Below are 23,791 nucleotides of genomic sequence, written 5' to 3'. Positions count from 1 at the left end.
GTTCTTAATATTTGTGTAGATTTTTGACTGGGGTGCAGTGTGGTTCCAAGCAACTATATTCTTGGACTTACATGGAGACCACTTTTGGAGACCTCATCCAAGGCTCCATCCATTGCCAAACTCTTGCATCCCGAGCCCTTCCCTACTTCATGTTTTCAAGGCTCAGACTATGAGGAGAGACATGAATCAGGGGAGAGTACAAGGACAGGGGCTCAGGACAGTACTTCTGCAAAGGCAGCATTGCCCTTCCTTAAGGCACAGGGGCCTCAGCTCTAGACCACCAGGAGCAATCTGAATCCACAGCTGGACAGAGCCGCAGAGTGATTCAGAAGCTGGACATTCCCCTGAGCCTTTGCTCCTTCAACCTGGGCCACCCAGCAATAGTTCCTCGGCGACACCCTTGGCAATACCAGGAGGTGGATGTGTCTAGGGGGAGGGTAGGAGTTGACTCTAAGGCACTGCAGAGTTCCCAGATGGTTGCAAAGGCTATATAGCCTGTTTCCAGGTAGATCAGATAGCCCCAGAAGTAGACAAAGTGGTTTGTGGTTTGTCCTGCCATTGGAATCTACTATACTCTGCTGCATCCAAAACCTCACCAAGTACTGGGCTTCCATTTCCCAGCTTCCCAGTCTCTTGTGAGCACACCACCCCAGCCAAGGGATGGGGGCCTAGCTTGGGCTCTGACCCACATCACCAGGGCCTTCAGTTATCAGAGCAAGAGAGCCCAGAGACCACCTCACTCGGCCAGCCAGCACTCATGCTTCTCTGTGAAGAGCATCTTTAAAAACAGGTTTAATGTGTTTTTTGTTTTTAAAACAAAACCAAGTGCTTTCCCACTGAGATGAGAACAGGTAGCACCAGGGAGGCAATGAAACAGAAGCAGCAGCCTCATCCAGTGCTCATGGGGGTAAGGGTGAGCCCCACAGGGGCCAGAATGGAGGTCCAGTCAACTGTTCTCCAGGAGGTGCTTGTGCTTATGGGCCCACATGTGCCTACCCGGCTTCTTTAAGCTATTTCCCCAAGACGCTGTGGATCACGGGGCAGGGCATCCTTTACCAACAGAACTCCTCCAAGCTGTGCTGGGCTTGCACCCCTGGACCTCTACAGTGGACTATACCAGGGAGAAAAGGTGGAAGGTGGCAGACTGTGTATGCCCCCTCTCTCCCAGTGCAGCAGGAAAATAAGACCAGTGGGCCACAGTCGTCACACGCCATCACGAGACGCTGCTGGTGAGGGCCCAAGGCCCCCAAGCCTCCGTGCCATGGTAATGAGGGAACGTAGCTGCACTAGCCTCAGGGGCCCCACTTCTCTAGGATCCTGGCTCTCCAGCCACCTCAGGGCTGTCTCTAGACCCCAAACAGCTTCCCCGGCTGTAGGTACCAACATTCCTCCTTGCTCAGTGGCCTCTTCCTCCTCCTCCTCTCCAGCCCCCATGCTAGACGGCAGGCTGGCTGGGGATGGAGGGGCCGCGGGGACCACCTCCTCTCCGCAGCCCTCAGGGAGACCTCCATCATCGTCCAGGTGCAGCCACTGGGCCACCTCTTCAGGTGCCAGGCGCTTGTAAGCCAGAGCTGCCAGATGTGTGAGGTCACTGAGCACCCTGCTGTGTTCAGCGGCCTCCTCGACCTGGTGGGATGACTGCTGCCCAGGCTCAAAGGCCGCCCGAAGACCCAGCAGCCAGCAGCGCTCTATGCTGCCTGCCTGGACCAGGTCCCAAGAGAGGCCAGCCAGGTATAGCATGTCCTTGAGCATGAAGCTTCTCATGAAGTCCAGCGGGGAGCCGCTGGCACAAGACACAGCAAGCCTCAGCAGCTCTCGCTTGTACAAATGTTTGAAGGCTGCCACCACACCATGTTCCAACGGTGCGGGGATGTGAGCCTGGCTGCTGCCCTTGGACAAGAAGAGCACTCGAACGGCACCATCAGGTGTCTGCAACTCCTCCGGGGACCCAAGGAGCTCAGGCTGGCACTGCCTGGGAGTCTCCCCGCTCTCTTCCAGGGCCGGCATCCTAGTGGCCCAGCTTGGACAGGGTGGATGGGCCACCAGCAACACAGCCTTCTGTTGCAGGCAGCTTCGGCGCAGGTAGCGCTTGACGCCAGGGACAAATTCCTCAAAGAACCAGCCCCGAAGAAGAGGACGACTGAGCCAGGCATCCGGACTGTAGCGGTAGGAAGCTGGGAACTTGTCCTGGTTGTGGTGACGCAAGCTGGGTGGGTCTGGTAGCTGCCCGATAACTAGCGGTTTTAACTTGTGGCTGCCCGTCAGGTTGGCGGCCAACAGTACTGTCACTCGGTCTCCCGGCCAGCGCCGGCTGCACCCACCAGGCCCGCTGGCGTTCCCAGTGCCCGGAGTTGCGGCCTGCTCCGGAAGTAACCTCCAGTAGAGACCAGTAACGTTGGCGTTGTAGATCTGTTCGTCACCATAGCCGCCCTCGGAGTGGGGTAGAGTGGCCAGCGCACGGTCAGGTAGAACTGCGCCGGGTGGCTGTGCAGGCTCCTCCTTGACAGGCGCAGGGCCTGCGGCCGGGGGTTCAGCCTCGCCATAGATGCGCTGGCTGGAGATGCCATGGCGCTTCTGCCAGCGCCAGAACCAGCCATGGCTAGCCTTGAAGGTACACTCGGGGCCATAGATCTGGCGAGCAAAGGCCTCAGCCTGAGCTTGGATGACCGGACCGGACAGCGGCACGCCGTGCTGGCGCAAGGTGAGGAACCACGAGTAGACGGCGCGGTCGATCTCCTCCTCGTTGGCCAGGCGCATCTTCTTGCGCTGCGTGCCCACCTCTCCACCAAGCTGGTCCAGAAACCAGCGCAGCTTGGGCTCGTCCTTGAGCCAGCCGCGCAGCGTGCCGCCCGGTACGCCGAAGTCGCGGCACACGCTGGCCTGCCGCTCACCGCCCTTGACGCGCTCGATGGCCTGCAGCTTGTCTTTGATGGAGTAGGCCTTGCGGAAAGTCATTTTTACGGCCACGCGGGGCCGCGGCCCGGGCGCGGTGGGCGGCGGGCGCGCCGTGGGACCCTGGCCGGCAGCGGGCGATCGCTGCGGCTCGGCAAGGCGCCGGGGCGGGGGAAGACGAGCGCGATGAGGGACCGGGTGCAGGGCCGGGCCGGCCGGTGAGCTCGTGGGGTACATGGCGTCCGGGGGTGGGGGGACCACCGGGCTAGCGAGCCTGACACCCCGCGCGGGCCACTCGGGGCGGGGCTCGGGGGCGGGGCTGCCCGGGTCCCTCCCTTTTGTCTCGCCAGCCCTGCAGGCACAGGCGCGCTACTCCCGCCCCCTCCGCCTCAGGGCGCCTGCGCAAAGTCTGGACTCGGGCGCGTCAGCAGCGCGTGCGCACACCAGCTCCGTTTCGTGCCGCCCTAGTCCGGCCGCTCCACTCTTCGGGCTGTGCAGGGGTGCTGCGTGTTGGGACTCCCGGTTCTCGGCTGTTTGTGACAACTCCTTCGGGTGAAGTGCGGCGCCCGAGGTAGCTGTCCCCTGGCTTCTGCTATAGTGGTTCCTGCATGCATCGTGGTGCATGCTCCGCGGGCGAGGCAGCGCGTGCTCAGGGTTGTGTCCCCCGCCGGGCCTGTCGTGGTCTGTGCCGCTGCGTTTTCCGGGAGCTGCGCGGTCGCCCTCTCTTTCCTTTGCAGTCCTGAGCTCGCAGTTCCAGGTTTTGGTTGCTGCGTCCTTGGCTGGCGTGTGAGTACCGTGGGCCCCGCCTCAAGGAGCGCACGTGCGGCAAAGGCTGGAGTGCCCCGGGCCCGCGCCGATAGGGTTGGCTCCAGCGGATCAGTGAGGGCTACGGGCGGGCGTCTGGTCCTGTGTGGGGCCGGGCCGGTGGCCACATGGTTGCTAGCTTCCTGAGTGCTGCTTCAGGCGGCCTGCCACGGCCATGACTGACATCCTTGCCGGGTCAGCGTTCGTCTGCCCCAGCTGTTGCCAAGGTCCTAGGTCCTTGCGGTTAAGCACCGAGGACATACCGAGCCCTAGGCATAGAGAGAACTTGGCTTCGGGTGCAGCCTCGTGGAACTTAGGAGGCCCACGAACACAGGGTAGAGAAAAGGCGTGTGATGCCGACTGGCTCAGAATGTCATAGGGCTACGTACTGATTTGAATAAGAGGGTCTGGGCACTTTTCTTGGGAAAGGGTCGTTGAAGGGTACGGCCGTTCTTTTTCTAATACGCGAGCGCTCTCTCCTAGCATCATAGTTTTCTAGAATGAAAGGCTACCTCGCAGCAAAAGAACTTGTTGAAGCTAAATCTTGGGGTGCCACACCCCAGAGGTGCTTCCGAATCGTTCCTGTCACTCGGGGCTAACTGGGTCTTACCTCAGGCGGATCTTCATGGATGAAGCAAAGGATGGATGTGACAGGACCACCAGGTGCCCCCTGAGCCAATCCCATGGGGCAGCAGAGTCAAGAGAGGAAGAAGTCCTCAAAGGGACAAGGAGTCCCCTCCCAGGCTCTGTGGTGGCTAGTTCAGCATGAGCCTCCCCTTGGACTGCTGGAGACTTCAGTAAACAGTTGGGGGGTTGGCAGAGGGAGCCACTTACACTTTCTTAACCTGGGGTGTGTGCTCTGCATGACTTTCTGTCCTCTCAGGAGGAAGCTGGTACAGGGCTAATCTCTCCAGGCTCAGCTTTTGGATAGCTGAGGCTCCGGGGCTTACTACAGATGAAGCGGAGGTGCTTGAGAGGGCTTGGGTCTGATGGTCAGAGTGAATTGTCTCCTGGGGGCTGACGGCAGGAGATGGTGGCATTGAGCGTTTCTGCTGTGCCAGAGATCTCAGATGGTATGTGCTTGTTGAAGGTTGGAGTCGTTGAGACATTTGTGTGGAATACAGGTAACGGAGCATGCCTTGGTCTCTAGCTCCTCTCATCCCACAAACTCAGCGGATTTGGGTGGTTAGACCAATCAGAGCCTTAATTTTTCTTGTTAATTGTCTAAGATGTCACACAACCATCTCCCGCTTAAGTGTGAGGTTTGGCACAGGTGTGTTAGCAAGTGGAGAGGACGAGCTGAGAAAGGAAGAGCTGTCCAGCAAGCCTCAAGACCTGTGTGTCAGGTCAGGGCACCACGGGTTAAAACAGAAGTAGAACTCACCAACCATGGCATTTGGGACAAGGAGGTTGGGGCTGCCTGGGCTTCGGCTGGGCGTTAGCCTCTGGGTCTCAAGATGGGCTCACAGCACAGGCCAGTGTTTCTGAGTAGGACTGGGATATCCCCGGGGCAGAGTGGGAACTTGGAGAGGTAGGATTTAACCCGTGAAAAAAGACCAAAGGCATCATCCCTCCTGTGCCTAGGTAAGTGGCTACCCCACTACATGTCTGTTGTGACTAAAGAGCTAGCCTTTGCTCCCGAGCCCTCCACATTCCAAGGGCTACCAGCTGCCCCTTTGGACACTTGACACAGAAAGTATTGATGGGCAGCACTGGTTCGCAGGCTTCGGCTGGGTGAGCCCAGGGGGTGTTGCTATCGGGGTAAAGGGGTATGAGTTAGGCTTGCTGGCGGACCCCATTCCCTACTCACCTTCCTCCTGAGGGCGGATAGTATTGGGAGCCCAACAGTGATGTGACCGATGGAGTGACATGCTATTTCGGAATGTCCAGAGGACAGAACATACGGGGCTTAGGGCTCAGAAAGCCAGCTCTTAGGGAGATTTTTCTCTATCGTTCCCAGCACACGGAACCCTTCAGATGTTTGCTACTGTGGTGGGGCACAGCTGTGACATACCAATTCTCAGCTTCTCAGGGTCCAGTCCCCAAGCCGGAAGTGTCCTTGGCGGGAGCCACTGCCTGGTCTAAACTAGTAGAAGCGATGAGAGTCAGCACACCTGTGCTCTTCTTTACAGAGCAGATATATAGGTTGGCCCTCGGAGGCCGCAGCTGGCCAGTAAGCTCTTTTGGCTTGTGAGTGTGAGTGGGTTTAGGGCCGGGTGCTGGACTACATGGCCATGCCTAGCTGTTGAACATATCTCAGGACCTAGGACCTATCGGGTCTGTCTGCCACAGGAGCTGCCTGCTTCCAGGGCCCTCCAGAGCTCAGGTATTGTCCGCCTCTCACACAAAGGGTCTTGACCGCTCAGCTCTGGTGGCCAGTCTTGCATTCTAGACTCGAACCTATATCCAAGAGCAGGGCAAGGGCTGCTTAGGCCGTTTCTTTCTAGGTCCATTGGTGTGTCTGAGCCTGCATCTCCGGAACTTGGCTTTCCTTTCTGGTACTTCAGTCTCTTTGGCATGTGTTTCTGCTGTTGTCCAGATAAAACCTCAAGAGAAAGAAAGGGCAACCCTGTTGTAGGCATGTGGGTATTGGCAAACCCGTGCTTGTGGGGGTTTGAGAAATTCACTGCTGCTTGTCTTCAGCCTATTTTTCCTGGACAGCTACAGGTTTGCATATGAGTGTCCTCCTGGGATGCATGGAGTTCAGGTATGCCCAGTCTGGGTGCAAACTGGCTAAAGTCCTCAGCCTATTGTACACCTGTGGAGAAAGCAGGTTGGGGAAGGACCTTGTCCCTTGGGAGCCTTCGCTATTTGTGCTCAGGTCTTGGGTTGGCATCCCAACCCCAAGCTGGCACCATTTCCGTAAGAGGTCCAGTACCAGTGTGCACACTGGACCTTGGTGGCAGCAGAGCCCACAGCTTGGAGCTATCTGGACCTGGACCACTTGGTCCCTTGGAGATAGGGCAGTGGGGGAGTGTCTTTATCTTCCAAAGCCTTGCCAGTGAAGGGGAGATGCTGGTCTTCTTCCACAGCTAAGGGGTCATCCGTAGGTGCTAGCTCACCTTGATGCAGGTTGTTGTAGGCTCAGAGAAGGACAGGGGTGGGAGCAGGCAGCTTCCGTGGTGGTTTCTGCTTGTCTCCTAGAGAGTAGGAACCCTAAGAGCTACATATCGGGCTAACGGAAGAGTGCTGCCCCTCAAAGATGAGGACCAGGCAGCCACCTGGGATTTGGTGGTGCATCTCATTTTATCCACTTTTGCCATGCCACCTTGACGAGCAGCTTCTGAAAGGCCAGCCAGGCTGTGCCAGGCTGCCCGAGCTGCTGTCTGCCGTGGGTGGCCTTGCCCGCTCCTCTAACCTTGCTGCTTTTCCTTCATGCTGTCCTAGGAGGCCAAAGCAAAAGTAAGTACACCTGCAAAGTGCCCTGTGTCTCCCTTCACCTGCGCCAAGGAGCCCCCAGCCACCGCCTTGCCCGAGGGAGGCATACCCATGCCGAGTTGAGCTTGCTGGGACAGGGCAGTGGTGTATAGTTAGCTGTTCTAGTGGCAAGTGGGTACCCCATGTGGCCCTGACACCAAGCAGGCCAGCACGTAGCCCTCTGCCCCATGGAGAAGTGGTGGCCAGTCATGAAGATGTGGCCTAAGGAGGTGGCCCTGTCCCTTCCAGGGGGAGCATTGGAAGTAGCTACATCTGTTTCCTTCAGGAGGGTTCCAGCCTAGTCTAAGTTTGGTAGGGGGGCAGCTTAGTGGGCATCGCTGAAGGGAATGGTCAGCCTAGACCGGTAGTGCTCCACAAGAACAGAGCAGCCTCGGGGACCGAAAGCCAGGAGGTGGGCGTCAGTCAGGTCCTGCTGTGATGGCATGTACTGCCCCCTTGGCGACGGTGGGTGATGTCACAATGCTCTGCCTCCTGGGATCCTCCTCAGTCCCTGCCCCTGCCCCTGCCCCTTGGCCTTGGTAAGTGAGGGGGTGGCCTGGAGACCTCTCTGCGCTGGGCCTCTGGCTCCTGGCCCTGGCTCCTCACAGTAGAGAGCGCTTGGGTGGGCTGTACTAAAGACCTTTAGATCTCTCTTGGAGGTAGGCTTCAGGGTGTGACAAGTAGAGTTTTCCAAGGTCCTGAGCAGAGGTTAGATTTGGATAGCTTAACGCTCTTCCAGTTAAGCATTTTGTTGGTGTATTAGGAAAAGATCCTAGACGGTGAGGTGAAGGTTTGCTGTCCAGCCAAAGGATCCCCTCCCATTCCCTGAGAGCCCAGCAGATGGCCTAGGTGTTCCTTACAGACCCACAGAAGTAGCAAGATAGCAGCATCTGTACCCTAGTCCTTGAGTTTTGTTAGTCGAGTCCAGACTACAAAAATCTCGAAAGGACCACCCTTCTAGGGCAGGGTGGTGGCACTAAGAACTTCCTTGTGGCCTCCTGGGTTGGCTGGTAGAGCCTGGAACCTCCCTTCCATTCAGCTTCAAGAGTAGTGGAGGCGAGTCGTCCTCTCTGTGGCTATTGGTGTGTACTTCAGAGTCACACCCTGCCGAGGGAGCAGGTACCTAAAGTCACACACAGCTTGAGGTAACACCATGCCCAATAAGGAAGCGGAGACCCCTGGGGCAAGGGTCTTGTCCACTGATTGCCGTCTCGAGTGGGATATGGCATCCTGAGACTCTGGGGTCTCCATGATGACCCTTCGGGTCAGAGGGATTCCGAGTTGTAGTCTGGTGGCCTCCTGATGAGGAGGTGATGCCAGCTGATTGAGGATCCCTGTTGGTGGTGGACACTCAATCCCTGACCCATCCCGGTGAGGTCAGTCAGGCTCACAGAGACACTGTCCCTTTTCCCAAGACTTGCCCCTGCTCCGGAAAGGCACCCGGGTCTGGGTAGGGTTGTGTGGCCAGGATAGGTGCAGGTGACTTTCAGTGATGGGCCGCTTGCTGGTGCTCCATCCACCTTGGCAGTCACAAATCCCTGTCACCGAACTGGAGACATCAGCCACCTACCTCAAGGAGGTGTGAGGCTCGGCATATGCAGAGCACAGCCCGTGTACGTCTGATTTCAGTGAACCATGAGTAATTTACTAAAAGTAAGCACGGAACATCTCATGGGGTGTGTTGACACTAAAAAAAAAAACAAACAAAAAACAAAACCAAAAAGAAGCCATAATTGTTTATATTAAAGCCCATTGTCAATGAGTACAGCTGTTTGTTTTATTTGCCACCCTATCTGGGGGCCCCGGGAGAGCAGGTATCTGCTGAGTTTGGAGGTGGTGTTAGATCCCTTTCTGAAGCTATGGGCTTACTGGGTTAGCAAAGACAGCACATGCAGTCCTAAGATGTGGGGGTTTGCCTATACGCGTATGCTGCTTTTGGTTTACCAAAGCTCCTGGTGTGGATTTGACTCTTGTGCCCTTGCATGTCATCTGGCAGAGCCCCTTCTGGTGGCTTGCCCTCTCCTTTCCCCGGGCCTCCCTGCCCACCCTTGCCTGCCAGACCGAGGAGGGCGAGGGAGGCAGGTGCCTCTGCTGTGTTGCAACTGCCCTTCTTGTGCTTGCTTTTTAATGCTGCGCCCGAAGATGAGGAGCGGGAAGGCCTCTTGTGCGCTGGAGACCGTCTGGGAGGACAAGCACAAGTATGAGGAAGCCGAGCGGCGCTTCCATGAGCATGAGGCCACGCGAGCCGCCGCCGCCACCGCCTCTGTCCAACAGCTCCTGGCCAAGGTGCCAGCTGTGAACGGGCCCAGCCAGGAGGACCTAGAGGACACCGACGAGGCAGAGGCCCCCTCCACCAGCAGCAGGAGTGATCCCAGGAAGAGCCACGAGTGCAAGAAGCCCCTCCAGAAAAAGAGGAAGCGATCCCCCAAGAGTTGGCTCGGCCAGGCGGACCTGGCCCTCGTGGGCCTCTCAGCCGACCATGTATGGCTGGACAAGCCCCTCTTCGACCAGGCAGAAAGCTCCTACCGCCAGAGGCTGGCAGATGTGGCCGCCCAGGCAGCCCAGCCGCCTGCTCTGGCCCCTCGGGGCCCCTGTGCGCATGGAAGCCACGTGGCCTGCCACCACGTGATCTGGGGGATCTGGGTCAACAAGCCTTGCTTTGATCAGGCTGAGCGGGCTTTTGTGGAGTGGTCTCAGGCCTTGCTGCTGGCGGTAGAAGGGAGCCAGAGGCAGGGGACTCCTGACACGGGCCAGCCGGCTGTCTCGCCTGACCTGGCCTTGGCCTGCCAGCCTTGCCCACCAGCTAACGGCCAGCCTCCTCTGGGCAGCCTGCAGGCGCTGGTACGGGAGGTGTGGCTGGAGAAGCCCCGGTACGATGCAGCGGAAAGGGGCTTCTACGAGGCCCTCTTTGATGGCCACCCCCCAGGGAAAGTGCGTCTGCAAGAGCGAGCCAGTCAGGCAGAGGGTGCCCGGAGAGGCCGCAGAGACCGTCGGATTCGCAATGCTGTGGGAAACAAGCGAGCCGGGTCAAAACGGGCTGATGGGGAGGCCCCCTCTGCCCTGCCCTACTGGTACTTCCTACACAAGGACGCAGAGGCCCCCTGGCTCAGCAAGCCTACCTACGACAGTGCTGAGTGCCGCCACCATGCCGCCGAGGCCCTGCGCATAGCCTGGCGCCTAGAAGCCGCCTCCTTGGCTCACCGACCCACACCCCGTTCTGGCCCATCCATGTCCAGCCTGAGACCCAAGTAGGAGAAATATGGCTGCAGGTGTCGGGACGGACCTGGGCTACGAGCGTAATAAGGGACAGCTGTCTCTAGGCTGGTGGCCCTCATACCCCCCTGTGGACCTGACCAGCTTGAATGTAGGGGTGGGGTGGGCACCCGTAGTGCTCCGTCCTTGAGGGTTACAGAGTCCTGAGTTGCTAGTGTTGGTGGGAAAAGGGGTCTCCATGAGACAAAGCCCCCCATCAAGGAACCCAGAAGACAAGATTGTTATTAGCTGGGTGAATGAATGGGAAACCTTGTAGCTGGGTCTCCAGCCCCTGACAGGTGTTGACACCCACAGCCCAGGTTAGAGTATGTGTTCATTGAGGTAAGGGTGGGCGTTAAATCCAAGAGCAGCACATGGCTGATCCTGCAGCCTCTGAAGGGTGCTTGTCATTTTGACCTCCCCGTGAGGAAAGAAACCTGCCTTTAGCCCAGGGCCCCCAAGGGATCTTGCTCCAATACAGGTGGATGGAGTCCTAACAGTGGTGTCTGAAGGGCTGGTGGCAGATCATAGTGACCGTGGGAGGTGGCCCCTAGGCACATAGATCTGATGGATAGACATAGAAGGGACAGGAGTAACACCAGTCTTGGGTGGCGAGGGGCAAATGGGAGTGGAACCCAGTCGTCGGTCTGCCGCCTACCTGCCCCTGTGTTCACAGTGGCCTGGCTCCTCGCCAAAGCATCCTGGGAAAGGGGCACAGTGTCAGGGCTCTGACCTTGTTAGAAGACACTTGGGGTGGTCTGGTGATGGCCTGAGGCCTTCCACCCAGAAAATTGGCAGAGTGAGATTGGTCGGTCTGTCCCACCTGGCAGGAAGGGCAGGCTAGTGAATGGTGGGCTCTGTGGGCACTCTGCGGCCCCTAGCTCCCATCCTGTGCCAGGTGTAGGAACCATGTGGTAGGGCTTGACTTGCAGGAACCTAATGACCTATGGTCTAGAGCAGCGGTTCTCAGACTCTGGTCTTGGTAGCCATTGGGCTTTCGTTGTACCCTTGGGTTTTTTTAACCATCTTAATCAAAACAGAGAGGTGCTAAATCTTCTGCTTATATACTGAAAGAGAACGACAAACTTGTTGCATGCTGGGATGACACATTTTTGTGAAAAAGAACTTTAGGGGCCAGAGTGGACTTGTCTCATGGTTAGAAACCTGTTTGGCTGCAGGGTGGGCAGGTGGCCGGCTGCCGATCTTGCAATTGCTTTTGTGCTCTAGCTGCTGGTATGGGTTGTGGTTGGATTGTGTGGTCAGGGCCTGGGTGCCTAGTGGTCTGGAGGACTGGCCTAGGGATACCCCTCACCCAGTCCCTGGTAGGGGAACCCATCTGGGGGATGGGAGGACTGTTGACTCTTCCTTTTGTGTGTGGAAGGGGCTTGGCGGTGAACATTGTGGTCGTAGGCAGCAGAGAGGCCGTTCATGAGCCAAGCAGGACTGTGAGCCGGCCCAGCATGTCACAACCCCGTTGGTTACCTCTGGCCTGGTCCTGGGTACTCAAGCAGGGTAGGCCTGGAGCCTGTCGGGAAGGTGAGGCCTGCAAGTTCTTCTGGCCACACTGACCTGGCCACTCTTTCCCATCTCAGCAGAAAAATGGCTACAAACTTCCTAGTGCACGAGAAGATTTGGTTTGACAAGTTCAAATACGATGACGCGGAAAGGAAATTCTACGAGCAGATGAACGGGCCCGTGACTGCTGGCTCCCGCCAGGTGAGGACCCTGCTTAGGGCTGGTGGAACCGGGTGGGCCGGAGACGTGTCGGGGCCATGTAGAAGGGCCTTGGCAGAATGCTGGGGTGCTTCTGCCCTGGGCTCCTGACCCTAACACATGGGACAGCCCACTCTTAATGCTCCCAGGCGGCTGGGGCCAGCAAACAGGTATCTAGGGGTGGTGTGTGGCCAGGCCTCAGCATGTGTGGCCACCTGCAGACTTCGTGTACCCAGACTTTGTGGTCCTGGCCTCAGCCACCTTCCGCTTCTCGCTGTCCCGGGAGCTTTCATTCTGTGTAATGCATTCATCTCTTCGTAATGCATTCTTGCTTTTGGAGTGAGGGTTCTCAGAGATTTTGTTTTTGTGCGTATGGGGGTTTTTTTTTTTTGTGTGTGTGTGTGTTTAAAAAATTTTTTTTAACCAAAACAAAAAAGACCGGTTCTTTCTGCACTGTCTGCAGGAGAATGGTGCCAGCGTGATCCTCCGTGACATTGCAAGAGCCAGAGAGAACATCCAGAAATCCCTGGCCGGAGTGAGTACCCACGGCCCGTGTACCCATGGGCTCGTGCTCGGCCAAACAGCATGTCTGATATTTTTTTTTTTTTTTTTTTTAAACCCCTCAGTACTGCTGACTATTTTGGCCTTTGGAGCAAGTTAGGGCACAGGGTGTGGTGCTGTGCTCTTGTAGGGCGTGAATGCTGAGGCCTCCGTACCCACGTTGCCATGGAAAATGGTCTTTCTCTAGACTTTTCCATGTCTCTTCTTTCATGCGTACTAGAGGTCACTCTAGCTATTCCTGCAGTGCCTGCTGTGGGCTGCCTGGGCTAAGTGGTGTCATTTTGCAGGGTGTAGACTGGAGGCACCTGCCTTGGAAGCCTGTTCTTCCTGCTTGCTCCCTTGCTGAAGAAGCACACATCCCCTATCCCTGAGACTGCTCTGTTCCTCCTGATTAGGTGGGGCCCTTCATAGAAAGGGGATAATTATTTAGTGAGGTTATGCTAGTCAGCATCATCTTGGACCAGGGAGGGACCCTGCATGGCCTCCAGGTCTCAGACCAAGGCTGGGTATGCCCCATCTGACTCTAGCTTTCTGGGCTAGCTGAGGAAGGTGTTCCCTTTAGATGGCAGGCAGACTTGCTCTGTGTTCCTTACTCCAGAGAAGTCAGGACCTCAATCTGTCTCTCTGGAATGGGTTTATGCCCTGGAACAGGTTTTCTGGTGGCTTCCTAATGGGTTACCACAACCTTACTGCTTAAAGCAATGTGAATTTATCATCAGATGGTCCTGAAGGTCAGAGGCCGGAATAGGGCCAGAGGCAAATAGAGTTGGGTTCCTTCTGAGGCTCTGAGCATCCATTTCCTGCCTGTCCGCTTTTCTTGGGGCAATGCATGTCCTTTGGCATCTCGTCCTATCAGCCTCCACCACCTCTGTGGCCCTGCTGCATCCCATCATCACAAGGGTCCTTGTGAATGCACCGAACCTACCCAGATAGTTCAGGTTCTTGTTTTGTCTTTAAACCCTTCGCTGAATCTTGTTGGCCAGTTTTGAAAGCATGCTGTGTGAAGCAACTGATTTATAGTCAACAGGCAAATTCCCATTCAAAACAGGGAAATGTAGAAAAGATCACTGGTCCCAAACCATTTCAGACTCCTGCCAGGCTTCCTGAATAGTGCTTTGTGGCCGGCCCATGTGGCCCCTGGGAGACAGTTTTCACCTAACAGCACTGTTGAAGCTGAAATTTTAACAACCTTCCTGCCTGTGGAAGGCAGAGATCTTCAGCCTTTAAAAAACAATGGTTTTAATATTTCGTCCTGATTCCCCTTTTGGTCTAAATTAGTAGTGGTGGTTTTGCTAGTTAATTTTCAAGAACTTTGCAGGTGTACTTTGTCACAGAAATCTGCGCTGTGGCAGGAGGTTCTGGGTATATTTGATCCCATCACATTTCTTAGCATCTGTCTAGATGGCCACGGGAATTCACAAGTCTCATCCGGGGTCTCTGACCTTTCAAGTCCTTGCACCCAAGGCGGCCACTGCTTCCTTCAACAGTTTACTTCCCAACAGTGAATTTGTTTTTCTTTGCACTCTAGGAGTTTCCCCAGCTACCTAGCCCTGGCTTTTTTTCTGCTCTACAGTTTTCCCTCAGTTTCTTCTCTCCCATCAGTAGCAAAAAGAAAGCAGGCTATGCCTTCCACACCTGGCCTAGAAATCTCAGCTAGAGCCCGGCGGTGGTGGCGCACGCCTTTAATCTCAGCACTCGGGAGGCAGAGCCAGGCGGATCTCTGTGAGTTCGAGGTCAGCCTGGTCTACAGAGCAAGTTCCAAGAAAGGTGCAAAGCTACACAGAGAAACCTTGTCTCAGAAAAAAGGAAAAAAAAAAAAAAAGAAAAAAGAAATCTCAGCTAGGATGGAACTTCCTGGCTAGGTGTGCAGTCACAGCACTTGGTTAAACTGAGGCAAGAGGATTGCCACAAGTTCGAGATCTGCACTTGGGAAACAAATGAAAAACCTCTCAGCTGAAGATCAGGTTTTTCTCACTTAGAAGTCCTGGAAACAGTGGGACTAAACTCCTACTGTGCCTCTTACCTCTGAAGGCCTGTGCCCACTGCCATCTCCACACCGTTAGGGATTTGTTCCCGCAGCACCCCATTTCCCGTGGCCACGGTCTCCATCAGATTACCACAGCTAATGACACAGATCTGCTATTTTACAGTTCTGGGGGTCACATCTCTAGAGGTATCTTATGGAGCAGAACCAGGGTGTCCATGGGATCCTTTCGAAAGTCTGGAGAAAACCCACTCCATCTTTCCCACCTGTCTGATCACCCTGCCTCTACCTCCCTCATCCCGCTGCCGTGCATGGAGCATTTAGAGCAGCGGTTCTCAACCTTCCTAACGTTGCGACCCTTTAATACAGCTCCTTATGCTGTGCTGACCCCTAACCGTAAAATTATCTGCTACTTCAGAACTGTAATTTCGCTACCGTTATGTATGAATCATAATTTAAACTTTTCTGATGGTCTAAGGTGACCCCTGTGAAAGGGTTGTGACCCACAGGTTGAGAACCACTGATCCAGGTCTTTAGTTCCATCTATTAAATCTGCTTTGCTGTGTGAACTAATGTGAACTAACATTATAAGCTCTGGAGATTCAAGAACAGCCATTTCCAGGGCACTATCCTACCAGACGGTCAAGAGTGCACAGCCTTTTCAAAAGGCTGCACACACACACACACACACACACACGTGACCCCATCCATCTTGGTCCTGCCTGACTTGTGTTAGTCCTCATCCTGTCATTCTCAGTTCCAAACTCATGATCCCATGCTCACCCAGTGAAGCTCAGGCTGGGTAGACATGGGATAAGGGAGACAGATTTATGCAATTGGTCTGGCACATTAAGATTCAGCATCCAGAAAGCTGGGTCATTCTCAGCAGCCGTTCACCGTCTTGGCTCTGCTGGGCTGTCCCTTGCCAGATCCTTTCCTGCATACCAGGCCTGCTGTATAGAATGGGAAAACCCTCGGGTGTTTTGGAAACAGCCCTGGCATTCCAGCCTAGCATCCACTCACAGGCTCTCGTCTTTGGAACTGTCTGGCCTTGCTTGCTGGTGGACCGAAGGTACCTCCCTTCAGTGCTAGCTGTGCCAAAAATCCTACCATAGGGCTCTGCTGCCACATGCGAGTATTTTAAAAAACAGGAAGTTACATTTGTTGTCAGCCTAAATGCTGCTGTGCCGTGTGTTTGGCAGAGGGCTGTGTCTACGTTACCTCTTCTGTGGAGCAGATTCTGCTCGCCTCCCTCCTTCAGAAGACGTCCAGGCAAGGCCTGCTGAGATCATCTGGGGCTAGGACTTGCATGCAACTTTTTTTCAGTAGCCCTGCCTGTGAGTGGGACTAACATCTGAGAGCATGAAGCTAGAAGCCTGGGTTTCCAGCAAGGGGAGCCCGCCCTGTGCCCTCCTGAGCCTTCCGGGGCCACCTCAGGAGCAAGCTCACAGGTGCTGGCACCACCTGCATACTCCTTCCTTCCAGCCCTTCAATTGCTTTCCCCTCCTGTTTCTAGCTCAAGGTGATGCTGCCCAACTCCCCTGAGGCCCTGGGCCAGGCCACCCCTGGGACTGTAAGTCCTGCTGCTTTCTCTGTTTGGCCCCCTTGTCCTATCCTCTGCTTGGCTGAGAATGTCACCGTGCGCTGTATAGCCATTCTCCCTGAAGACAACAGCTCTTCACTGCTCTCCCTAAGCGAAGTCTGTCCTGTGGCCCCTTACCTACCTAGGCCTTTCTATGTTGCTTTTCCAGCAGATCCTTGACCACGTACCGTAGGGGACCCATTAAGACTGACTGAGTCTTTGCCAGACCTTCAGCTCAGTCTGGGCTCTGCTTCTGAGTGGCTATAAGGGGATCCTAGAAGCAGACTAAAGTACTAAGACCAGTGTTCCCCCCGCTTACAGAGCTCAGGCCCTGGGGCCTCCAGTGGACCTGGTGGAGATCATAGTGAGCTCGTTGTACGGATTGCCAGTCTGGAAGTGGAGAACCAGAACCTTCGAGGCGGTGAGGGCTTGGGCCTGACAGGTGGGGCTCCAGCTCCAGCCTCCGCTATCTGACTGGTACCCCCCCCCCTTGTGCCCACAGTGGTACAAGATCTGCAGCAGGCCATTTCCAAGTTGGAGGCCCGGCTGAGCACTCTGGAGAAGAATTCACCTGCTCACCGAGCCACAGCGCCACAGACCCAAGTGAGTACCCTTCCAGACCTGGGAAGGGGCCTCGGACTTGCGGTGGTCGGTGCTGGTTTCTGCCTCTACCTCCTGACTTGCCCCAGGCAAGATTGACCCTTAGGGCGGGCTGCCTCGGTCTTCCTTCCGTTAGCTGGCATGTCGAGGGCTAGACGAGTCTCAACCCTCCCTGCTTCCTCTGTGGCAGCATGTGTCTCCTATGCGTCAAGTGGAGCCTCCAGCCAAGAAGGCAGCCACCCCAGCAGAGGATGATGAGGACAATGACATTGACCTGTTTGGCAGTGATGAGGAGGAAGAAGATAAGGAGGCAGCCCGACTACGGGAGGAGAGGCTTCGGCAGTATGCAGAGAAGAAAGCCAAGAAGCCCTCCCTGGTGGCCAAATCCTCCATCCTCTTAGACGTCAAGCCTGTGAGTGGTGGCGGGATCCAGGAACAGACCTCACAAGCTGGAGGCGGGGAGGGGTGTTGTGTGGCCTGACCACAGGCTCAGGTTCTGAGACACTGTAACACACTCTCCTGACACAAGAACAGAGATGTGGAGCAGGACGCGTGCACATTTGGGGCTATTCCCCAAGAGCTCTTCAAAGAAGCAAAGTTGGGTCTTGTAGTTTGGCTGGGGTGGAGGGTGGGAGGGCGGAGGGTGGGACAGGAGGAAGGGGTCATGGGTGTTTGCCCTGGTGTTCTGGAGGTTTCTGAGATGGTTTACTCAGCCCCCCCCCCTTCTCTCACAGTGGGACGACGAAACAGACATGGCCCAGCTGGAGGCTTGTGTGCGTTCCGTCCAGTTGGACGGGCTGGTCTGGGGGGGCTCCAAGCTCGTGCCTGTTGGCTATGGCATCCGGAAGTTGCAGATCCAGTGCGTGGTGGAAGATGACAAAGTGGGCACCGACCTGCTGGAAGAGGAGATCACCAAGTTTGAGGAGCATGTGAGTGGGCGCGGGGCACCCCCGGGGGTGGGGAGACCGGGTGGGCGCTGGGACACTGCGGGCCCCACATCCACAGCAACATCCCTCTCAGGCCCCACTACGGAACATGAGCAGGAAGGCCTTTTGGCGGTCTCCACCACCACCCCCTCGTCTCCATCCACAGGTGCAGAGTGTCGACATCGCAGCCTTCAACAAGATCTGAAAGTCCAAGCGTGTGGTTCGCGTGTGTGTGAGCACCTGTTGAGATTAAAGGCTGAGACTCCGCACTCTGGCTCTTGTGTTACTTGGTGTGCCACACTCTGCCAGGCTCTAGCCATGCTTGGCCCAGCCCAGCCCACCTCTTGCCTCTTCAAGCTGTTTGGGCCCAGAAAGAGAATCTGTTGGGCCCACGTTTGTCCACCCTCTGCCTCTTGTCCCTGCTGCTGTGACCATGTGGGGTACACCTAGGCCCGATCTAACATCCCTCTTGGCTCTCCTTACCTCAGGAGGGGCACAGCAGTTAACTGGAGTGAGGCACGTCTTTTATGGTCTGGGATGGTTAGATATGGACAGCCAGCTGTACTGTGTGGAATTTCACCTCCCATTTCCACTTAAATCCCCTGTGGTCAGTGCTTGGGTATTGGATGAAATAGTGTGGCCATCTAGGTGAGGGGTACCACGTGTGACTGTTTCCTGTCAATGGTGTTCACCATGATCCTTCAGCCATCAGGGAGCAGTGTGGTCCTTCCCCCTCAAAAGCTTTCCTGTGGGGCCTGAGATGCAGGATCCAATGAAAGCTGTCTCCTGAGGAAGGATGACTTAGCAGTTAAGAGCACTGGCTGCTCTTCCAGAAGATGGGGGTTCAATTCCCAGCACCCACATGGAAGCTCACCACCGCTGTAATGTAACTTCAGTTCCAGGGTTTCTGATGCCCTCTTCAGGCCACTGGGCATTAAGTCCCTGTAGTACACAAACACAACACTTTTTTTTTTTTTTTTTTTTTTTTTTTGAGAATAAATTTTGCTATGTAGCCTTGGCTGGCCAGGAACGTGGTAGAGATTCCCCCTGCGTCTGCTTCCCCAGGGCTGGGATTAAAGGCATTCACCACAGAAACTGCCCTGGGACATTGACTCACTATGAGCCTGGTAGCTGGGTTGAGCCAACACCCTCCACACCTGAAAGGCAGCTCCGGCCGGCCTCTAGGGGCGCCTGGCTGGCCAGGCAGAGGCTAACAGTTCTGTAGGTAACCCCATTGGCCCATCCCTAGTCGGGGGCAAGAGGCCAGGGTGAAGTACAACCTAATCGATCACTCCAGCCCTGTTTGGAGTTGCTATTTTGTCTTTGCCGCTGTTAGTTGAGGTCCACTATCCTGTAAGGACCATCGCAGGGGCGAGCGGCTGGCTAGCTGGAGTCAAGGAGGCTGGGGTAGGGGTGTACCTGTCCTCTACTGTGCTGGTTTGGGTCCCTGGAACTCTTTATCGGTGAAGGTGGCTCGCCCCGCCCACTGCTGCCAGGAAAGGCCCCGCCTCTGGGTCAGTTAGTTCCCTGGACCAGTGCCCTGGGGGGCGGAGTAGGACGCCATTAGCCAGGCTTGTCAAGCTGCGTGTACCGTACAGAATTGCGATGGAGCTGGACGGCGAGCGCGCAGTGGTGCGGCCACTGCTCACCGACCTCTACCAGGCCACCATGGCGCTGGGCTATTGGCGCGCAGGCCAGGCATGCGAGGCAGCAGAGTTCGAGCTCTTCTTCCGCCAGTGCCCGTTTGGAGGCTCCTTTGCCTTGGCTGCCGGCCTGCGGGACTGCATGTGCTTCCTGCGCTCCTTCCGTCTGCAGGACGCAGGTAGTTCCGCAACCCGCGCTGGCACTCCCTCCTCTGGCTGGGAGAGAATCCCGCTCCCGCCCCCGCGCCCTCTAAATGTGACCCTGACCTCTGAGGGGACCTACTTGCACTTGGCTGGCCAAGTCCTCCCCCAGACCACATGTATTCTCTCTCGTCCCAGACGTGCAGTTCCTGGCTTCAGTGCTACCCCCAGACACCGACCCTGGGTTCTTCGAGCACCTTCGGGCCCTTGACTGCTCTGGGGTGACGGTGCGGGCCCTGCCAGAGGGTTCCCTCGCTTTCCCTGGTGTAAGTGTCCTGCGAGCTGGGTGGGTTGGGAAGGGGCGCGGCGGGGGCGGGGGGCGGGGGGGAGTGGTGGCCCAGGAGGTCCTGCTGTGTGTGGATCTAATTACTCGGGCCCCCGCAGGTGCCGCTGCTGCAGGTGTCTGGGCCCCTCCTCCTGGTACAGCTGCTGGAGACGCCGCTGCTGTGTCTGGTCAGTTACGCTAGGTGAGCAGAGCTCCTGAGAGATGCAGGCAGTCGGAAGGTCTGGGGGGCTACGTCGGCCCACTGGGGCGACTTTGCAAGCCTCACCCGGGCTCCCCTCGCCTGTCACTCTCCACAGCCTCGTAGCCACCAACGCTGCTCGGCTTCGCCTGATTGCAGGGCCGGATAAGAGACTGCTCGAGATGGGCTTGCGCCGAGCTCAGGGTCCAGATGGGGGCTTCACGGCCTCCGTTTACAGCTACCTGGGCGGTGAGGCCTGGAGAAGGCATAGGCTGGGGGAGGGGAAGGTACCACCATACCCGGAGTCCCTCAAGCCTGCCTGCCTTTCCACCCAGGCTTCAACAGCAGCAGCAACACCCTTGCTGGTCAGCTGAGGGGTGTGCCCGTGGCAGGGACCCTGGCGCACTCCTTCGTCACTTCATTTTCGGGTAGTGAGGTGCCCCCTGACCCGGTTAGTACTGTTTTGTTTTGTGTCAGGGTCTTATGTAGCCCAGATTGCTCTTGACATCCTGATCCTCCTCTGCCTCCGTCTCAGTGTGTGTACTTCCCATACTGTGCCCAGTCAGTACCTTTCTCAAACCAGCTCTGCTGTAGAGGACAAGATCTCAAAACCAACTCGTATCCCACTAGGGTGGGCTGGCCCCGGTTGTTATATGCTGACAGATACTGCCCTGGACACTTGGTCCAAGGCTGCACTAGAAAGCTGGCGATACGTGCTGCCACCTTTGCCCTCAGGCCACGGTATACTGGCCACTCCCAGGTTGTATGCTGTACTCTAGAACCAATTTGTACTAATCTTGTTCTACAGATGTTGGCTCCAGCTTCTAGTGAGGGCCCCGCAGTGGACCTGACGGCCAGTGTCAATTTGTGGCTGAAGCGTGTGTGCAGCTATCTGGGGTTGGAGGTGCAGGAGCCACATCCAGGGGAAAGGGCAGCATTTGTGGCCTACGCTCTGGCCTTTCCCCGGGCTTTCCAGGGCTTGCTAGATTCCTACAGTGTACGCAGGTGAGCTGGGAGCATTCTGTCAGGGTGGCCTCGGTGGAGCCACTGAGCTCCTGATCCCCCCCCCCTTTTTTTTAACATGCAGGAGTGGTCTTCCCAACTTTCTGTCCGTAGCCCTGGCGCTGGGAGAGCTGGGCTACAGGGCAGTGGGCGTGAGGCTGGACAGTGGTGATCTGCTTCAGCAGGCACAGGAGATCCGTGGGATCTTTCGAGCTGTTGGTGCCCAGTGAGTCCCCCATGCGGGGTGTGGTGTGCCTGCTGGAGACTCCTTGTGCGAGTCCCAGGGAGATGGGGTTAGGACAAGGAGGGATGGCCTCTCCTGTCGTGAGACCATGGGCCTAATGTCAGGGGCAACGGAAAAAGCCCTGGAAGGGAGGAGTAGGGTAGGACCATCAGGGGCTCCTAAGAAAAGGGAAGGCGTAGGCATGGCTGACGGGGAGGGAGGAAGCAAGGGAGGAGGCCAGGGTGAATCAGGAGCATCCGTTACATGCAGGTTCCAGGTGCCCTGGCTGGAATCTGTCCCCATTGCAGTCAGCAACAACATCGACGAGAAGGAGCTAACACGACTGTCCCAAAAGGTGGAGTGGAAGGGGGACAGGTGGAGGGCAGTCTAGGGGGCCCTGGCACCCTACAGGGGCCAGCTTGGCTCAGCGTCACCTCCTCTCCCCACAGGGCAGTGAGGTGAACGTCATTGGCATCGGCACCAGTGTGGTCACCTGTCCCAAACAGCCCTCGATGGGCTGTGTCTACAAGGTAAAGAGAGTGTTTGGCCCCAGGCGGGGCAAATCTGGAAGAACACGGGTGGTGGGGTACCCGGGGGGGGGGGGGCGGGGGACGGGGGTCCAGCTATCCGAACACCCGGTCATTGCAGTTGGTGTCTGTGGGAGGCCGGCCTCGGATGAAGCTGACAGAGGACCCCGAGAAGCAAACCCTGCCGGGGAGCAAGGCTGCCTTCCGGTTCCTCGGCTCCGATGGTGATTCCCCTCTGCCTCTCCCTTGCTCCTTTTTCAAGTCTCCGGCCCCCGTGTGACGTTATTCTTGCCTTGGCTCAGGGTCTTTCCTCCTGGACCTACTGCAGCTGGCAGAAGAGCCTCCACCCAAGGCCGGGCAGGAACTCAGGGTTTGGCCCCGAGGGGCCCGGGAGCCCTGCACCGTGAAGCCAGCCCAGGTGGAGCCATTGCTGAGACTCTGCCTGCAGCAGGGACAGGTGACCGCCCCTCACATGCACCTTCACTTCAGCTGAGCTCTGATCCCCAGCCGGCATCTCGACCGTCCCCTTCCCCTCCTCTGCAGCTGTGTGAGCCACTTCCAACTCTCGACGAGTCCAGAACCTTTGCCCAGCAGTCTCTGAGCCGCCTCAACCCTGCTCATAAGCAGCTGCAGAACCCTACAGTGTATCCGGTAGGGTTGTAGGGGGCGGCCTGCCCTGTGTGTCCTACAGGCCCCGGGCCCCACCCCCCACCCCCAGCTTCCTGTATCCCTTTTTTTCTCTCCACAGGTTGCGCTGTCAGAGAAGCTGCGGGCCCTGGTAGACAGTCTGAGTGCTGGGGGGCCCTTGTGAAAAATCACAGGGGTGGTGAAGTGCCAGAGATAACATGATCCGCTGTCCCCACAAATTGTCGTGTGTCGTTAATTCACAGATTTCTGCTGCTCACTTGACTTCCAGGGACGGGGCCAGAATTGAGTTGAGGTGGCTCAGGGACGGCTGGGCAAAGGTTCTGGACTCATCCAGGGATGAAAGCGCCTCATATAGCTGTAGAGGAGGGGAAGGGGAAGGAGAAGGGAGATGCTGGCTCCGGATCAGAGCTCAGCTGCACTGGGAATCTGGAATACTCGGAAGCACAGGTCCGGCATGTGGGAAGGCAGCCATGGGCTGGACTGTGGGGACCAGGTCTGAGTGGAACAGCAGGGCCATAAGACACAGAGGGTTTACGTTTATCTCTGTTTCGAGGATGTTATTGCGAAGGCCCTTACCTACTAGAAGCAGCTAGGGGGTTCCTAAGGTTGCGGTGAGGTGTCAGAGTCTAATATAATAGCCTCAGGCTCCCATATCTACTAAGGACAATGTCCCCCATCAGTAGAGGTATCTCAAGCTTCCCATGCCAGCCCTGCATGATCTATCATCTGTTCTAGGCCAATCGGGCCCTGGCCTCGGGTCTCCGCTTCTGACCCAATAACCAAGGAAGGAGGAGAAGCTTGGAAAAGCTGAGGCTCCAGGGGGCTGGCTCTATGAGGGCTGGAACTGCCTGGGCACAGCCAACTGAGCAAGGCTGCAGAGGAACTGCCCAGGAGGAAGTGTCTTAGTCACTGTTCGATTGCTGTGCAGAGACACCATGACCACGGCAACTCTTATAAAAGAAAGCATTTAATGGGGGGCTGGCTTACAGTTTCAGGGGTCAATCCATTATCATCACGGAGCGGAGCAGGGTAACATACAGGCAGACGTGGTGCTGGAGAAGTAACTGAGAGTTCTAGATACAGAAAGAGACACTGGCCTTGGCACGGGTTTTTGAAACCTCAAAGCCCGCCCGCCATGACACACTTCCTCCAACAAGGTCACACCTCCTAGTCCTTCTCCTTTCCAATAGCGCCACTCCCTGGTGACTAAGCGTTCAAATGTATGAGCCTATGGGGGCCATTCTTATTCAAAAACCACAGGAGGTTCATGGCTTGGCAGGAGGCAGAGTTGGGGCTTGGGCAACCTGACCTGAGGTACAGGAGCTGAAGAGGTGAATGCCCACTACTTGGAA

At 56.6% G+C, this 23,791-nt stretch overlaps 3 protein-coding genes and 1 long non-coding RNA gene across 26 annotated transcripts; 2 read left to right on the top strand and 2 right to left on the bottom strand.

Moving 5' to 3' along the window:
* Positions 1 to 777: 777 nt before the first annotated feature.
* Positions 778 to 3,279, bottom strand: Tigd5 (tigger transposable element derived 5). Its single transcript, XM_006989295.4, has one exon. The coding sequence runs from the start codon at positions 3,127 to 3,129 to the stop codon at positions 1,204 to 1,206; it is 1,926 nt and encodes a 641-aa protein (XP_006989357.1). The 5' UTR covers positions 3,130 to 3,279; the 3' UTR covers positions 778 to 1,203.
* Positions 2,684 to 18,000, top strand: Eef1d (eukaryotic translation elongation factor 1 delta). 23 transcript variants are annotated; one of them, XM_016007648.3, is made up of 10 exons: positions 7,591 to 7,652; positions 9,256 to 10,361; positions 11,958 to 12,081; positions 12,542 to 12,613; positions 16,140 to 16,196; positions 16,527 to 16,626; positions 16,708 to 16,808; positions 16,996 to 17,217; positions 17,540 to 17,734; positions 17,898 to 18,000. In XM_016007648.3, exons 2-10 carry the CDS (start codon positions 9,256 to 9,258, stop codon positions 17,934 to 17,936), a joined length of 2,016 nt encoding a protein of 671 aa, XP_015863134.2. In that variant the 5' UTR covers positions 7,591 to 7,652; the 3' UTR covers positions 17,937 to 18,000. The 23 variants fall into 23 exon arrangements, with proteins under 23 accessions (XP_076412233.1, XP_076412234.1, XP_015863143.1 ...); XM_076556112.1 differs by lacking the exon at positions 16,140 to 16,196 and adding an exon at positions 8,642 to 8,766 and having other exon boundaries at positions 7,646 to 7,772; XM_076556108.1 differs by having other exon boundaries at positions 7,646 to 8,766.
* Positions 6,064 to 6,897, bottom strand: LOC143269768 (uncharacterized). The gene is made up of 2 exons (XR_013046452.1): positions 6,759 to 6,897; positions 6,064 to 6,242 (listed from the first exon to the last, which is right to left on the bottom strand). It is a non-coding gene; the product is annotated as an uncharacterized LOC143269768 (long non-coding RNA).
* Positions 18,001 to 19,259: 1,259 nt separating the features above from the next.
* Naprt (nicotinate phosphoribosyltransferase) lies at positions 19,260 to 22,657 on the top strand. The gene is made up of 13 exons (XM_006989289.4): positions 19,260 to 19,553; positions 19,714 to 19,841; positions 19,960 to 20,042; positions 20,158 to 20,288; positions 20,375 to 20,490; positions 20,848 to 21,044; positions 21,127 to 21,267; positions 21,535 to 21,619; positions 21,714 to 21,794; positions 21,913 to 22,015; positions 22,094 to 22,248; positions 22,335 to 22,442; positions 22,540 to 22,657. The coding sequence occupies exons 1-13, from the start codon at positions 19,337 to 19,339 to the stop codon at positions 22,600 to 22,602; spliced, it is 1,608 nt and encodes a 535-aa protein (XP_006989351.1). The 5' UTR covers positions 19,260 to 19,336; the 3' UTR covers positions 22,603 to 22,657.
* Positions 22,658 to 23,791: the final 1,134 nt, after the last annotated feature.

This window comes from Peromyscus maniculatus, chromosome 20, assembly GCF_049852395.1.
Source record: "Peromyscus maniculatus bairdii isolate BWxNUB_F1_BW_parent chromosome 20, HU_Pman_BW_mat_3.1, whole genome shotgun sequence".
Classification (NCBI taxonomy): Eukaryota; Metazoa; Chordata; class Mammalia; order Rodentia; family Cricetidae; genus Peromyscus; species Peromyscus maniculatus.
Note: the sequence above shows the minus strand (reverse complement) of the source record. Positions and strands in the feature narration are given on the sequence as shown.

What these genes read in the sequence shown, in the direction of transcription:
- Tigd5 (XM_006989295.4), bottom strand. Translation starts at nt 3,129, where the DNA reads ATGTACCCCACGAGCTCACCGGCCGGCCCGGCCCTGCACCCGGTCCCT.
- Eef1d (XM_076556108.1), top strand. An exon ending in TGACTGCTGGCTCCCGCCAG is followed by an intron (nt 12,082 to 12,541) that starts GTGAGGACCCTG and finishes CACTGTCTGCAG; the next exon opens with GAGAATGGTGCCAGCGTGAT. An exon ending in CCACAGCGCCACAGACCCAA is followed by an intron (nt 16,809 to 16,995) that starts GTGAGTACCCTT and finishes CCTCTGTGGCAG; the next exon opens with CATGTGTCTCCTATGCGTCA.
- Naprt (XM_006989289.4), top strand. Translation starts at nt 19,337, where the DNA reads ATGGAGCTGGACGGCGAGCGCGCAGTGGTGCGGCCACTGCTCACCGAC. An exon ending in CTTCCGTCTGCAGGACGCAG is followed by an intron (nt 19,554 to 19,713) that starts GTAGTTCCGCAA and finishes CTCTCGTCCCAG; the next exon opens with ACGTGCAGTTCCTGGCTTCA. An exon ending in TCTGCCTGCAGCAGGGACAG is followed by an intron (nt 22,249 to 22,334) that starts GTGACCGCCCCT and finishes CCTCCTCTGCAG; the next exon opens with CTGTGTGAGCCACTTCCAAC.